At 41.8% G+C, this 17,072-nt stretch overlaps 1 protein-coding gene across 6 annotated transcripts in view; it reads right to left on the bottom strand.

Annotated features, from left to right (window-relative positions):
* Nucleotides 1-17,072, bottom strand: part of C3H6orf118 (chromosome 3 C6orf118 homolog) — a 241,596-nt gene that overhangs the window by 30,012 nt on the left and 194,512 nt on the right. For all 6 annotated transcript variants that reach the window (XM_029594119.1, XM_029594118.1, XM_029594123.1 and 3 more), the window contains 2 exons: nt 14,128-14,181; nt 8,934-8,995 (listed from right to left, as the gene is read on the bottom strand). In XM_029594119.1, the coding sequence (XP_029449979.1) occupies nt 8,934-8,995; nt 14,128-14,181 (116 nt within the window). The remainder of the gene's footprint in view (nt 1-8,933; nt 8,996-14,127; nt 14,182-17,072) is intronic.

Here is a 17,072-nt window from a genome sequence, read left to right as displayed (position 1 = left end):
ACAACTCTTGGTTCATTTTTTGTGAAAAGAAACAAAGAGTTGGTTGGATGTCCTATGGACCGCCGTGCGGTTCAGGTAAAAAGCTAGTGCACGCTCTCAGTCTCAGGTGTATAAGACTCTCTCTCCTTGGCTAGAGAGAGGTCTTGAAAAGAAAGTAAGCAAGAGTATTGACTGATTAAGTGAAAATCTGGTATTACTTTTGGTAGGAATTTGGGGTGAGAGCAAAGGACTACTCTGTCATGCAGGAACCTTATGTAGGGCGAGTATGTGACAAGAGGTTGCAACTCACTGACCCTCCTAGCCGATGTAATGGCTACTAAGAAAAATACTGTTTTATGTAAGAAATTTCTTGTCGCAGGAATGTATTACAATTTAATGATCAATGGTCAAATGGGAGGCTTAAGGTGAAATAAGCCTTAATAACTCGACATACTAGGGGTTACGCTGTTATTGGCGTATACTCTTTTTCCTTGTGGTATGCCGCTTTGGCATTTAGGTGTACCCTTACAGAGGATGACTGGAGACCAGAATCCAAAAGGTGATATAGGTAATCTAGTACCGAAGGAGTGGGGCAAGAAAAAAGGTGAAAACCTGTTTGTGTGCACCACTTGGTAAATCTAGTCCACTAAAAGTGGTAAGGTTTACATACGGAAGGCTTTCACGAAGCTACGAGAACTTTAGAGATTTGTGTTGAAAGATTAAGTGGTTGGAGAATTACAACACTCAAGCTGTCAGTGCAAGAGTTGTTAGGTTGGGATGACGCAACTTGTCCTGAGTCCGAGTTACGAGAGTGGGCGCTGTGCCCAGGCGAATTGGTCTCGGATCGAGAGGTCGAAGAATATGGGAAACCATACTTGTCGCGGCCAGAATAGGGCTAAGAGGACTATTGTTCCTCTGTCCTGTTGTTGGTTCACGAGAGTTTTGGGTATGAAGTATGGGAAGCATACTGGTCTCGGGCAGGACGTGGGCCTGAGGAACAGTGAACTCCGTCCCGGTTGAGCATTATAAGAGTGCTGGCTATGAGAAGTAGCGGAAGATACACATTTAGGAGGCCCTTGATGGAAGAAAGGCGTCTGTGGGAATGCAGTGGAACCATGTGTAGGTAGTAGAATCTGTGCGCCGTATGGTTAGATTCGGAAGCAGAGGGCAAGTTTGGTTGACCTCTGCGCTAGAAGATTTCTCTCGCTACACATGTCCAATACCATTCGAGAGGATGGACCTATCTGGAGATGGTCTGCTAGTGCATTCAGTAAGTGTCTGAGATCAGTGGCCCGAGGATGCATAAAGTGAGTAAGGGCTAAGGATAAAGCTGTGCAGCTTCATTGCAGAGCAGCTAAGATGTTGTGCATGCTTGTATGTTGGAAAGCACATCGTCCCTATGCTGTCTGTCTGTATGCACAAGGAATTGTTGCAAAGGCAGTATTAGAAGGCATAAGGGTATAACTCATGGTACAAGATCCAGGAAGTTTAAGTGGAACTGCTTGGAGCGGAATGGACACATATTGGGTTGAGAAGATTTGTGGTCAAACTTACAACCTGAGGTAAATGCGAGCATGAGCAGGATCAGACTAGGATTTTGGTTCTAAATCCGTGATATAGAGAGGGACGAAAGCGGTTGAATAGCTTAGACCCACTGATTATGGAATTTCACTGAATCTAACGCATAGCAGTTTTGGCCTATGAGGAAAGTGCATAGTGAAAAAACCTCAGAGCCCAATAATGTAAAATTTTTTGGGGGCTAAGGTTATGGAATATGCGCATAGGGACATGTAGGAATGTATTAAAATGTCTGCGCGGATGCTGGACAGGAAGGTCATTGTGACTATGGTGTCCAGAAGTGTATAAGGGAATTATAGCAGTGACAGTAATCCCAGATAGTGGACTGCCTTTGGTTATGCAGCTGTCCATGCAAGGAAAGCGTGAATGATGTTGGACTCCATAGAGAAACAACAGTCACCGATATTGATTCAATGAAATACCCCAGTTGTCAAAGCTGGTGCCACCGGCAGAGCTTGGAATTGTAATATTGTTGACTCACCATGAGGCACATAGAAAGAATAGAGGGAATGTACTTACTGCATTTTGGAAACATGGTAACAAGAGATACCATTTTACCTGTGCCTTCTGAAGAAAGTTGGTATTTCTGAGGTCCAGGATGGGCGGAGAGTAACTACTTTCTGTTGAAAGAAAGAATAATGTAATTAAAACTCCCCAACCCCCCTCTTCCCCCCTGTGCGCTTTGAAGCGTGTAGGGGAGTGTACCGGGAACCTTGCTACGAGGTAGGGTGGCTGCTCTGATATCCGGCCAGTTGGAAAACCGGGAGGTGTCCAACTGGAGGGGTTGATGTAATTTGGATATCAGGTAACCTCCCACGGGAGTGAGACCGGTAAAGTCTTACCCGCATTTCTGAGTGCTGTACAAGGAGACATCGAGACCTGTATCAAGCTTCGAGGTGGACTTGTAGTTGAGGCAGCATGTGCTGGATCTTGTGTTTAGCAGAACAGCGAATACACCTGGAACTTTGGTACTGAAACAGGAACCAAAAGCTAGAGCATTAATCAGTACAGAGCCACGTTGCTGAAAAGGGAGGAAGCCCTGATGCAATCCCAAAAAAAAGAAAGAGAGGTTCTCCTGGTATTGTGGCTGACATAGCTGGCATAGCAATATGTGACACTAATACAATTCTTGGAAAGTACATGACCTAGAACTTTTCTGACCATGTGGCTAGAATTAGAGAACACATCTCAATGGGAATGCCGCAGAAGCGGGTACTTACCATCCGACGTGAACCGCCGAAGGACGAGCCGGTGAAGATTGCTGGCTCCGTGGATTTCCAGAGTCCTCGAGGGGTAGCCTGTGGACGTCAATGTCCATCTCAACTCTGATACCTGGTATGGTGGCACAGGTATAGAGGAGACAAGGCTGGGCGTGGCTGGTGCTTAGACCGGAATGAGCGGAGGGCCAGAATCCCGCACCGATGTCGGTGGGGCATGCCTGGGAACAGGGGAGCCGATTAACGAACTCATGAACCCAACCACTGTCGCAGCAGCTCAATGTCTCTTGACGCCAGTGCAGAATTCTGCGGATCTCGATCCGATGTTTCTGGAGCAGGAAGGACTGCCAAAACTGTGCAGAACAGTGCCGATGGCAGTGGTGATGCTGCTCGCCCCAAACATCGTCCAGCATCGAGAAGGATAGCAGCAATGTGTTGGATGGCGTCGGTGGCAGACGGTCATCGTGTCTGCGACAATGAATGCCACGGTGCTCGACCTGGTCATTCCCCAGCGCCGAGATGGAAGTGCTCGCTGTCCTGGATGGCGATCGATGATGGACTGTTAGCATGCCTGCTCTGCTCCTGATACGGGGCTTTAATAAGGACCCAAAGCATGGAGCACTGTGTTCAGGTGAGGGTATTATGTGGCGGTGTTATGTCGGCATTGATGGTAATCGAGAACATCGCTGGTTTCGGAAAAAATGATATGGGTATTGACGGAGTCAATGACCGCATCCATAAAAACATAGAAGATGCCGATGGGAACGACATGGGTGTCGAGATCATCGATGTATGGAGGCGGGCGCCGACAATATCTGCGGTATGGCCACGGGCATCAACGGTATCGAGTGGATCGACTCGGGCAACAATGACATCCATGGCATTTATGCCACGGACATGGGCAGCGATGGAATCAATGTTGACATGGATTTCATCAATGGATTTGGCATTGGCATGGATGCCATGCATGGAAATGGCATTGGCATGGATGCCATGCATGGAAATGGCATTGGCAAGGATGCCATGCAAGGAAATGGCATTGGCACCGATGCCATGCATGGAAATGGTATTGGCACCGATGCCCATCGATGGAAAACGGCCTGGCATCGATGGAAACAGCCTAGCATCGATGCCATGCATGGAAAACAGCCTGGCATCGATGGAAACAGCCTGGCACCGATGCCATGCATGGAAAACAGCCTGGCATCAATGGCATCCATAATAAAAGGATGGCATAGATGGAAATGACCCCAACAGCGATTGAAGTGCCTCGGGTAGCGGTGGCATCGACCCGATTATGGATGTCAGCGATGAGACAAGGTGTCCATCGATGGCATCCACCCAGGCAACGATAGCACCGATAAAAGTTAAGGAAATAAATCAGTGCCATGGATAAAACATAGATGGCACTGATAGAAACTATGTAGGGAGGATGGCATCAGGGCACCGCAGGGGGAGGGGTACCTGTGGCATCTAAAAACGCAGGATGGCCTGAAGGGGGTACCGACTGTAGCGATGGGGTATCTACTGCACAAAGGTAGCGAGGAAAATAAAGGACCTGAAACTACCAGGGCAGTGACGGCACCGGCAATCGTGGAAGTCCCTGTCCCACTAGCGCTAATTGCCAAGCAGAGTGTCACAGAGGAACACTTGCAGGCTATGTGTGACTAACTGAAAAATAGGGGAAGGGGAGACCGCAGTCGGTTGGCAGCCAGAAAGGTGACAGTAACCGACCGAAAAAATATGGCATAGTACTCACCGAACATCGAATTAAGCCAATGTGGAGGAAGACCCGTGCAGGAAAAGGTGTTTGTGAAGTAAAAATGTAAATCTTTTATGAGGAAAAAAGTATTAGGATTTCTCACAGAGCTCCAACCGCTATGATTACAGCAGAGTGGAAAAAAGAAGACTGAAGGGAGACCCCTGTGGACGCAGGGATCATAGCATGCTGAGCATGCTCAGTGTGCCAGTGTCAGTCAAAGCTTTTTAGAAACTTTGACAGAAAGTTTTCCGTCATAGGGCTCCATTACCGATGTCACCCATATGTGAGGACTAGCATCCTGCTTGTCCTGGGATAAAACCTATTTTTTTCAGGCAAGCAGCTTTGAGAGGCCTTTTGGCAGTTTATATTTTCCTTTAATTTTATTTGTTTAATATAATGCTAGGATAAATTTCTGCATGTCCACTTACTTGCGCACATGCAGTAATACGAATAGGTTTGAAAGTTATTTCACTCACACAACTCACCTACAGAACACTTTCCATATTCTTAACAACTCCTTTGAACTGTTACACTGATCCAATTTTTAAATGAAAGAGGGTAAAATGAAAGTGTGTATTTTCCTTTTAGATGTTATAGCCTTATCTTAAGAGGGATGAAGTACAAGTTGGATGAATTCCTAAAATCTGGGAGTAGAAATCTTGCTCTACCACTATCTTTTCATGTGACCTTTAGTAAGTCATTTCGTCTCCATGTTCCTTGGGTTACTGAATTGGAATTAATTAAAAATCATGATATAGCAACATATGCAGGGAGGAAAGAAGAAAAAGTCTCATAAATCCAACCCTAACACTGCTAGGCAGATTTTTTGCTTTTGAGCTGACTGTATGTTTACTTCTCAGCAACTAAAACAGAAATGTGTCTGGTGACATTAAGGATAAACACCTGTAGCAGACACTAATCATATCCTAAAAGAAAAAGATTTACAGAATACAAAAAATACAAACAATTGCATACATACACACATTTTTGTTTTAGTACAAACACTTTGAACACTAGAGATGTGAATCGTGTCCTCGATCGTCTTAACGATCGATTTCGGCTGGGAGGGGGAGGGAATCGTATTGTTGCCGTTTGGGGGGGGAAAATATCGTGAAAAATCGTGAAAAATCGAAAAAAACGTAAAATCGCAAAACCGGCACATTAAAACCCCCTAAAACCCACCCCCGACCCTTTAAATTAAATCCCCCACCCTCCCGAACCCCCCCCCCCAAATGACTTAAATAACCTGCGGGTCCAGTGGCGGTCCGGAACGGCAGCGGTCCGGAACGGGCTCCTGCTACTGAATCTTGTTGTCTTCAGCCGGCGCCATTTTCCAAAATGGCGCCAAAAAATGGCGGCGGCCATAGACGAACACGATTGGACGGCAGGAGGTCCTTCCGGACCCCCGCTGGACATTTGGCAAGTCTTGTGGGGGTCAGGAGGCCCCCCCCCAAGCTGGCCAAAAGTTCCTGGAGGTCCAGCGGGGGTCAGGGAGCGATTTCCCGCCGCGAATCGTTTTCGTACGGAAAATGGCACCGGCAGGAGATCGACTGCAGGAGGTCGTTCAGCGAGGGTTCCGGCGCCTCGCTGAACGACCTCCTGCAGTCGATCTCCTGCCGGCGCCATTTCCGTACGAAAACGATTCGCGGCGGGAAATCACTCCCTGACCCCCGCTGGACCTCCAGGAACTTTTGGCCAGCTTGGGGGGGGCCTCCTGACCCCCACAAGACTTGCCAAAAGTCCAGCGGGGGTCCGGAAGGACCTCCTGCCGTCCAATCGTGTTCGTCTATGGCCGCCGCCATTTTTCGGCGCCATTTTGGAAAATGGCGCCGGCTGAAGACAACAAGATTCAGTAGCAGGAGCCCGTTCCGGACCGCTGCCGTTCCGGACCGCCGCTGGACCCGCAGGTTATTTAAGTCATTTGGGGGGGGGGTTCGGGAGGGTGGGGGATTTAATTTAAAGGGTCGGGGGTGGGTTTTAGGGGGTTTTAGTGTGCCGGCTCACGATTCTAACGATTTATAACGATAAATCGTTAGAATCTCTATTGTATTGTGTTCCATAATGGTTTAAGACGATATTAAAATTATCGGACGATAATTTTAATCGTCCTAAAACGATTCACATCCCTATTGAACACAGATTAAAAAAAAACCAAAAAACAACCTCCTATCTATGTGATAGTATAGATACGCTTAGTGGCAGACTCTAAAGAATTCACAGAGGGAAATTGTATAAATACATTGCTGTTTAGTGGACTCTATGAATTTAAATTTGATCAGCACTTCTGCAAATCCATTGCAATAAGAGATGGTAGTCTTTTACACATTTGTTTGTATTTTGTCTGTTTCTTGCCTTTGCTTGTAAAAATGTATGTGCAAATATACCCTAATGCAGACAACATGCTGAAACATGGCCATGTTGGGTTTTTAAGGCAGTGTCTTGGTATCTTTTTGCTTTTATAACCAATTGAATATATTTTGAAATTTGCATTCAATTTAAAATTTATTTTTTTAAATTGTTTAAACCCTTTATTACCCCCTCCCCCAAGAAAGTGATTTGTATCTCTCTTAAAGTATATCCACAAAATACCAATACCGATAATCCCTTGTCCAATAATATTTACTTATTAAAAAAACAAGAGAACATAAGTGTTCTGCTCACCTATTTATCTATCTATCCTTGTATACTGTATCATGAATGAATCTTTTATTTCAAAATCATATATAAAATTTCAGCTATATCAAATTTTTCTTCTGTTTAGATTGACACACCTGTATCTCACTCGTACTATTAAATATCCCTTGCTTACACTATCCCATCCCACTGAATATATTGATTTATTCAAAATCAAACTACACCCCTTATTCATATAATCCCGCCCCAGTAAAAATATACTCGTCTATTGAAAACCCACTTTAAAGACTTATGAAAGACTTATCAAACACCCCTAACTATTTGTCAATGTTTTTAACTTTTTATTTTAACATAAAAATCTTGCAAAAAAACAGTTGTTATTACAGAATACCTTCTTATTTTAAAAGACATCTTTTGTTATACAGTTCCCAATGATGAAAATATTAAGATGGTGTTCCAGAGAACCAGTTCTATTCCAGATAATGAAAATGAACACATTTTATTTCAAAAACACTCTTTTTTCTCAAAAACCAATTCCCAATGGTGGAAATATTCACAGTATTCCAGAGAACCAGCTAGATTCCCAAAAAGTAAATGTGTCCAGATTTTATTTCCAAAAGGCCACAGTATTCCAAAGACCCAGTTCGATTCCCAAATGGTGAATGTGTCCAGGTATTATTTCAAAAGCCCGACACCATGGCGTTTCGGCGGAGTCCCGCCTGCATCAGGAGCACTTCAACCAGACGTAGACACATATATCCACCAAAGAAGATTTTTAAACCACCATTTCTACTCTTGTTCAGAGTTATTGTAAAATCTTCTATTGCTGGCTCTACCCAGATGTGCATCCACTGTTTTTTTACAGTTGCATTAAAAATGATTTTACTTTTGTACCTTTTGTGTTCAATGTTCTTCTTTAAAAACACTTCCTCTGAAGAAGTTTTTATGGTTGACTGAAAAAGGTTTTACTTTTGTAATAGTTGTGCTGAATGTTCTCCTTTAGAACCTTTTTCATTGAGAACAGTTAAACAGCCATGGTGTCGGGCTTTTGAAATAATACCTGGACACATTCACCATTTGGGAATTGAACTGGGTCTTTGGAATACTGTGGACTTTTGGAAATAAAACCTGGACACATTTACTTTTTGGGAATCTAGCTGGTTCTCTGGAATACTGTGGATATTTCCACCATTGGGAATTGGTTTTTGAGAAAAAAAGAGTGTTTTTGAAATAAAATTTGTTCATTTTCATTATCTGGAATAGAACTGGTTCTCTGGAACACCACCTTAATATTTTCATCATTGGGAACTGTATAACAAAAGATGTCTTTTAAAATAAGAAGGTATTCTGTAATAACAACTGTTTTTTTGCAAGATTTTTATGTTAAAATAAAAAGTTAAAAACATTGACAAATAGGGGTATTTGATAAGTCTTTCATAAGTCTTTAAAGTGGGTTTTCAATAGACGAGTATATTTTTACTGGGGCGGGATTGTATGAATAAGGGATGTAGTTTGATTTTGAATAAATCAATATATTCAGTGGGATGGGATAGTGTAAGCAAGGGATATTTAATAGTACGAGTGAGGTACAGGTGTGTCAATCTAAACAGAAGAAAAGTTTGATATAGCTGAAATTTTATATATGATTTTGAAATAAAAGATTCATTCATGATACAGTATACAAGGATAGATAGATAAATAGGTGAGCAGAACACTTATGTTCTCTTGTTCTCTTAAAGTATTACAAACCATTCCTTACTTACTCTTGAACGTCCCGTTTAACCTTCTGTTTACCTAGGACTCTTTTGATATCAGCATCAAGGTCCTAGAGGGAAAAAAATGAAAGAATTTAATACTTAACAAAACTAGTATATATACTCCTATTGTAGAAAAAGAAAATCATCTAACATCGGTTCTACAGGTGGAAGTCAGGCAATGCAGCGGTCTGGTATTGGAGAGAGGCAACGGAGCAGTCAGACAATGCAGATGTCCGGGGCTGGAGAGAGGCAACGGAGTAGTCAGGCAATGCAAAGGTCCGGGGCTGGAGAGAGGCAAAAGAGTAGTCAGGCAATGCAGAGGTCAGGGATTGGAGAGAGGCATCGGAGTAGTCAGGCGATGCAGAGGTCAAACCAGGTTAGCAATCCGAAGAGAGATGAAGGAACAGGAACTCAGGAACAAGGAAACAGGAACGAAGGCAATCAGGATCAGGAACCAGAAACAGTAGAAGCAACGAGCACTTGACTAGCAAGGGGATCTGTTGCAAAGGCAATTTGAGAGAGCGAAGCCGGGCTTATATAATCGGAGCTCTGCCAACGTCATCATCTGGGGCCGTGGCCAGGTTCCCGCAGCAAGCCCTATGAAAGGATCATCTGTGCACGCGTGCACCTAGGGAGGGGCGCGGCGTTGGTCGTGACGGCGTCTCTCTGCAGGCCACGCGGAGAGGCCCAACACAGAACATCAACATATAGAAACATAGAAACATAGAAATGATGGCAGAAAAAGACCAATCGGCCCATCCAGTCTGCCCAGCAAGCTCCCACATTTATTTTCCCATACTTATCTGTTTCACCAACCACCAAGTTCAGGACCCTTGTTGGTAACTGTTTGATTCAAAGTTCCTGCAATCCCCTGCCATTGATGCAGAGAGTAATGTTGGAGTTGCTTCAAAGGTGAGCATAAGGCTTAATGGTTAAGGGTAGCAACCGCCTCATCAAGCAAGTTACCCTGATGCTTGTTTATCCAGACTGCACAGATCAATGCCTTGTTGGATGTTGTCTGAATGCAAATCTTCTTTTCCACATGTCCTCCTGCCGGTGAAGCAAAGAGCAACGCTGTATATGCATTCAAAGTGATGTATTAGGCTTAATTGGTTTAGGGTAGTAACCGCCATAATAAGCAAGCTACCCCCATGCTTATTTGTTTAACCAGATTGTGAAGTTCAGTCCTTGTTGGTTATCTGAATTCAAAATCCTCTTTTCCACATTTCCCCTTGCCGTTGAAGCAGAGAGCAATGTTGGAGTTGCATTAACCGTGTGAAGGCTTATTGAGTAAGGGTAGTAATCACCAGGTAGTAGCCTCCATTCCAGAAAGCCACCCCCAATGCTCTTCTCTTCATTCCCATCCTCTAGCCTTTATGGATCCACAGTGGTTATCCCATGCCCCTTTGAAATCCTTCATAGTTTTAGTCTTCACCACTTCCTCCGGAAGGGCATTCCAGGCATCCACCACCCTCTCCATGAAGAAATACTTCCTGACATTGGTTCTGAGTCTTCCTCCCTGGAGTTTCGAATTGTGACCCCTGGTTCTGCTGATTTTTTTCTAACGTAAAAGGTTTTTATACCTTGGATTGGAGAATTCCCTTTAAAATTGGCAGTAGATAAAATCAAATATTTAGGTATATGGATTCCAAAGTGTCTTACTAATTTATATGATTTGAATATATCACCATTACAACAAAAAACGGATCTTTTTCTAAGTTCATGGATTTCACTTCCACTATCTCTTTTTGGACGAATACATCTATTAAAAATGACAATATTACCACACTGGATATATGCACTTAGTGTTCTACCTCTACTTCTCACCCAAACGACAATTGCTAAATACCAGAGAGTAGTCACTAAGTTCATATGGAGAGGAAAAAAACCAAGAATTAAATTATCCAATCTTATGAAATCATTATCCATGGGTGGAATGAGTTTACCTGATTTGAAATTTTATAACCATGCAATTAATTTGCGACATATAGGAGATTGGTTGATGAACACACAATATTTTTCTGATATTTGCCTGGAAGCACAACTACTTACTCCGATATCACTTCGTTATGCTTTACATGTTCCTTATGCTTCCTTGTCAAGCACAATTAAATCAGATCTCCTACTGCAACCATTACGAAAAACTTGGAAATGGTTATTAAATAAGAATTCATTATCTGACAAAATATCTCCTTTTCTTCCATTTTATGGTAATCCATTGCTATCCAAAAATTCATCTACTTCACGTTACCGTTTATGGGATCGTTCTAGATTCAGATGCGTTGGACAGATATTTAATATAAATGGATACATTTTTAATTTTTCAGAACTCCGTATTCTTTATAAACTCCGACCTATTGATTATTTCCAATATCTTCAGGCTAGTCAATATGTGATATCAATAGGCTCACCAACTTTCACGGATCCCAAGTGGCAATTTCTTACAAGTTGTTTTGATATAGATGATCCTCAGAAACGTTCCATTTCATATTTATACAAACATTTAGAGACCTCATTAAAGAGTTGGTCTTTGGAAGAAGTACAACTTAAATGGCAGTCGGAACTTAAACAGTCATTATCTATTGCAGCGCTTAAGGCTGCTTTTGTCATGACACGAAAAATTACATGCAATATGCTTCTACATGAGACTCGATATAAAATCATCTATAGAATGTACATACCTCAACATCAAGCATACAGAGCAGGTTTTTCTAATTCAGATATATGTATCAAATGTGGAGGAGTTTCAGCGCACTTGGGTCACTCTTTATGGAGTTGTCCAATAATTCAAATTTTTTGGAAGAAAGTTTATCGTTTTGCTAATATGGTTGTGGGATTTAAAATTCCTTTTTCATCTTTAGTGGCACTTTTTGGAATTTTTCCAAAATCTTTCAAAGGAAATAAGAGCTCAATTCTTTGGATTATAAAGGTTTTTTTGTTGGCTTGTAAAGCTATATTGACAAATTGGATAACATCAGAAAATCCTTCTATAATATATTGGCATTCTTCTATAATAAATCTATTAACCATGGAAACTCTGACCAATACCACTCTGCCAATTAGAACTAGAAGAGCAATAAATGCAATTTGGCTACCTTTATACTAACATTACCACATGATTCAAAAAGTCTTTTCCTTAATCGTATAGATATCTAACAGATGATTTTTAATATACTTTATTAATGACGTGTTAAGATCTTTAATGTATTTCTATATAAGAACTCCATTGGTGCAGGGAGGGAGGGAGGGAGGAATAGAATGGAGGGGTGGTTTTGGGTTTTGGAGGGAGGAATAGAATGTAGGGGTGGTTTTGAGAGAAGGGATGGGAGTTAAATGGACTAGGAAGAGAAAAATGAACATAAGAGTTTTACAAAAATATGCTGTATGTAATCAGATATATACTTTGTAATGTTCATTATTTTATGCTTTTTAAAAAATAAAAACAGATTTATCATTAAAACCTTTCAAGTATCTGAAAGTCTGTATCATATCACCTCTGCTCCTCCTTTCCTCCAGGGTGTACATATTTAGACTCTTCAATCTCTCCTCATAAGTCATTCGATGAAGACCATCCACCTTTTTGGTCGCCCTTCTCTGGATCGCCTTCATCCTGTCTCTGTCCCTTCGGAGATACAGTCTCCAGAACTGAGCACGGTACTCCAGATGAGGCCTCACCAAGCACCTGTACAAGGGGATAATAACTTCCCTTTTCTTACTTGATATTCCTCTCTCTATGCAGCCCAGCATTCTTCTGGCTTTAGCTATCGCCTTGTCACATTGTTTCGCTGACTTCAGATCGTTAGACACTTATCACCCCAAGATGTCTCTCCTGCTCCGTGCACATCAGCCCTTCACCCCCCATCGAATACAGTTCTTTCGGATTTCCACACCCCATATGCATGACTCTGCACTTCTTGGCATTGAATCTCAGCTGCCATATCTTCGACCACTATTCCAGCTTCCTTAAATCCTGTTTCATTCTCTCCACTCCTTCAGGCGTGTCCACTGTTGCAGATCTTAGTGTCAACTGCAAAAAGACAAACCTTAGCTTCTATCCCGCCCGCAATGTCGCTCACAAAGATATTGAACAGGACCATTCCCAACACTGACCTTGCGGCACTCCGCTTAATACCGCTCTCTTCAGAGTAAGTTCCATTTACCATCACACATTGTCTTCTGTCCGTCAACCAGTTTGCAATCCAGGCTACCACCTCAGCACTCACTCCTAAGCTTCTCATTTTATTTACCAGCCTCCTGTGTGGGACCGTATCAAAAGCTTTGCTGAAATCCAAGTAGATGACATCGAGCGCTCTTCCTCGATCCAATTCCCTAGTCACCCAGTCTGACAGGATCTTCCCCTGGTGAATCCATGCTGCCTCTGGTCCAGCAATTCTTCTGACTGTAGATAGTTCACTATTCTTTCTTTCAGCAGCAACTCCATTACTTTTCCCACCACCGAGGTGAGGCTAACCGGTCTGTAGTTACAAGCCTCCTCTCTGCTCCCACTCTTGTGAAGTGGGACCACCACCTCTCTTCTCCAATCACTCGGCACCACTCCCCTTTCTAGGGATCTATTGAACAGGTCACACAGCGGACCCACCAGCACATCTCTGAGCTCCCTCAGTATCCTGGGATGAACCTCATCAGGCCCCATGGCTTTGTCCACTTTCAGTTTCCCCAGCTCTTCCCATACATTCTCTACTGTAAATAGAGTTACATCTAGTCCACTCCCCTCCAGTTTCTTGTTAACTAGTGATGGTCCTTCTCCAGGGTCTTCTTTAGTGAACACCGAACTGAAGTATTCATTTAATATTTCTGCCATTTCTTCGTCTCTCTCCACACATTGATCCTTTTTACCTTTCAATTTCACTATACCACTTTGAACTTTCCTCCTTTCTCTGATGTACCTAAACAATGTTTTGTCACCTCTCTTTACCTCTTTGGCAATCCTTTCTTCTGCTTGACTTTTTGCCATCAGTGTGTCATGCGTGTGAGAACCATCTGTCAGGTGTGTCCCTGATTAATACTATAGGTATACCATCACATGTAAACAATTAACTAAAAATGCAATGCAGTATTAATAATTCAAGTACTAAAAAAACCAAACAGAAAACATATGTTCTTCATAGAATTGTAAACAGCTACTGACCATAACAGAACATACACTAAATGATGTGTCTAGTTCCAGCAGTTCTCTTACCTTGCATGTCCTCTCAAGTAATTTGTTTGAAGAGTACAATTTCAAAGCTCTAGCCTGCAGAAACAAAAAACAGATTTACTTTTTGCTGCTATAAAAGTATCATATACTTGAAGTTTTGAAATGCAGACATATTAAGAATCATTCCTCAAGGTACATATTTGTTGCAAAATTCTTGTTTACACTGAAGAGAGCAGATTCACTAAGGGATCATTCATCTCTGCTTTTCTGATGCATTGTAGAGATGTCCACCAGTCCTGTGCTTTCTATAGAAAATCTGATTGTATTTATTTATTTATTTTAATCTAATTTTATTTTTCACATTTATTATTCAAAGAACCTCAAAGCAAATTACAATATAGTTTCAATCAGCAACAAATAATGTAATCTAATAAGTTCAAAACAAATATAAAACTTCAGAGAGTCAATAAAGACATGTACTTCTCTAAAAATGAATTGCTCCACTGAAGTCTAAATGAAGTTTAACTAAAATTTAAACAAAAGCCAGTACAAAAAAACAAACAAACACATGCCTTCAGTTCTTTCCTGATTGATCTACCCAATCAGATATCTAATGGCACAGGACCGGAACCACCACACTAAAAGCTATCTTCCTGTTAAGCGCAAGTCTTGCCCCAACAGGAGATGAAACCTTAAGCAAATCCTATGGGCTGAATACAAGTTCCTTGCTGCACTATGAAAATTCAAATGAGTTGTAAGGTAGACCAGACCTTTGCATTTTAAACACTTTAAAACTACAGACAAAATTTTAAACTGAATTTACCAGCACATAGGAAGCCAGTAAAGTCTCTCATAATAAGGGATTAACATTGTCTCTAGCCCTTGCTCCACATACAAGTCTAACCTCTGTGTTCTGTAGCAATTGTAATAACTTCCGGAAGGCTAATAAGGGGAGATTGGAATAGTCATTGTATAATGGATAGTCACTGTATAATGGATAGAAAGAGTAGGGGGCACTCCATGAAGTTAGCATGTAGCACATTTAAAACTAATCGGAGAAAATTCTTTTTCAATCAACACACAATTAAATTTTGGAATTTGTTGCCAGGGGATGTGGTTAGTGCAGTTATTGTAGCTGGGTTTAAAAAAAGTTTGGATAAGTTTTTATTTTGTAATCCTTAAAGTGATTTATATGGCTGCTCATTTTAAAAAAGTATAGTTTCAGCTGGCCATAATTAAAGCTAATTTTCTGTACATTTGAATTGTTCTGCATGAGCTATATAAGAAGTTTTCCTGTGTTTGGTTAGGAAGAGAACATTTTCGTTATCTGGCTAACTTTAGGATAGGTGAGAGGCACAACCAGAGTTAGCCACCTAACTTAACCAGCTAACTCCGAATAATGGATTTAGCTGATTAACTTATGAGGCTAGCTCCGCTCCTCTCCAAAATGCCTCTCAACCCGCTCCCCGAACACCCCCAATTTATGTGTCTAAATTCTAGCCAGATAAGTCTTTTAATATGCTGATTTTGCCATTTAGAAGGATAATTTTTCAGTTATCCATCGAAATGGCTTTTGAATATTGACCTCTATATAAATAAATGCTAACACAAATGTTTCCACAACAAAGAGGTGATAAAATAATTGAACTAGAAATAAATCAATGAAATTCTGGAATAACATGGAGGTAGTATTTTTACTGCACTAATATTACTTAATAAGAAGAACTCAACTGCAATTTTTTAAGCCTGCTGACAGCCATATCAACACTTTCTGCCTATCTGCCTACTTGATTATAGTGATTTGCTCCTTAGTCATTTTCCACCATGGTCTGTCCTATCCACCCCCCACCCATCCCAGACTAACTTGAGCCCTACCCACTAATGTCATTAAGGTGTGGGGCTTTATTGCAAAGGAGAGGGCGCTGGTCTCCAGTGTCTCCCGACAGCTGTATCAGTGCTTTCTACACATCTGCCTACCTGTTTGTGGCAATTTGCTCAGTTGTCATATGCCACCGGGATCCATGCTGTTCTAACTCCCTCCTGTTCCAGACAAGCTTGAGCCCCCACTAATGTCATCAAGATACATGGATTTAAAGTAATGGGGACAGCACCATTAGCGGCTGTTTGCAGTAGCTGGTCCATCCACATGGAATAATGAGGCCTGTTTCAGCTCTTTTAAAAAAGAAATTAAAAACCCATTTGTTACGGGTTCAGACCGTGCACACTAGTATCCTGCCCAGGGGCTCTGACCTGGGGCTTGAACCAAGGGGCTTATCCCCTATACAAATGGCCACACACAATTACTGGGATTATTCCTGGGGGCTTGAACCCAGGAGCTTATCCCCTACACAGATAATCATACGTAATTACTGGGATTATACCTGGGGGCTTGAACCCAGGAGCTTATCCCCAACACAAAGATCCACACAAAAACTTGGATTCAGTAAGTCACGGTTCTAGGTAAGAAAATAAGTTTATTTGAGCAATAGGAGGATAGAACAAATAAAATCAGAATGTATAGAAGAAGTAATGGTAGATAATAACAATTGCTACACAGATATAAAAAGCTTACATTTCCAAAGGAACAGCTGTACCATCACATCCAGGGCTCTCTCTATCTCCTCTCTTTCTCGCTGTCTCTCCTTAAACACTACAAACACTTGTGGAAAAAGTGATGTTCCCTCCCTCTGAGTTCTTAGCAGATTTCAGACACAGCTGTGCAGCCTTCATTCTCTCTCTCAGGCTTTAGTTTAAGTTAATTGCTTGCTATCTCATCATAGACTTAATAGAATAACTAAATAAACAGACTCTTGCCTGTTCATAAACATTTCACAATGTAAGACAGTAAACAGGAGTTCGGAGGTTGGCCTGTGGCCTTCAAACTAGTTTGTGTCTGGGTGAAAGCAAAATTGCTTACCTTGTAATAGGTGTTATCCCAGGACAGCAGGATGTAGTCCTCACATAAGGGTGATGTCAGTAACGGAGCC

Source organism: Rhinatrema bivittatum, chromosome 3, assembly GCF_901001135.1.
Source record: "Rhinatrema bivittatum chromosome 3, aRhiBiv1.1, whole genome shotgun sequence".
Classification (NCBI taxonomy): Eukaryota; Metazoa; Chordata; class Amphibia; order Gymnophiona; family Rhinatrematidae; genus Rhinatrema; species Rhinatrema bivittatum.
This window is presented reverse-complemented; position numbering and strand designations above follow the sequence as displayed.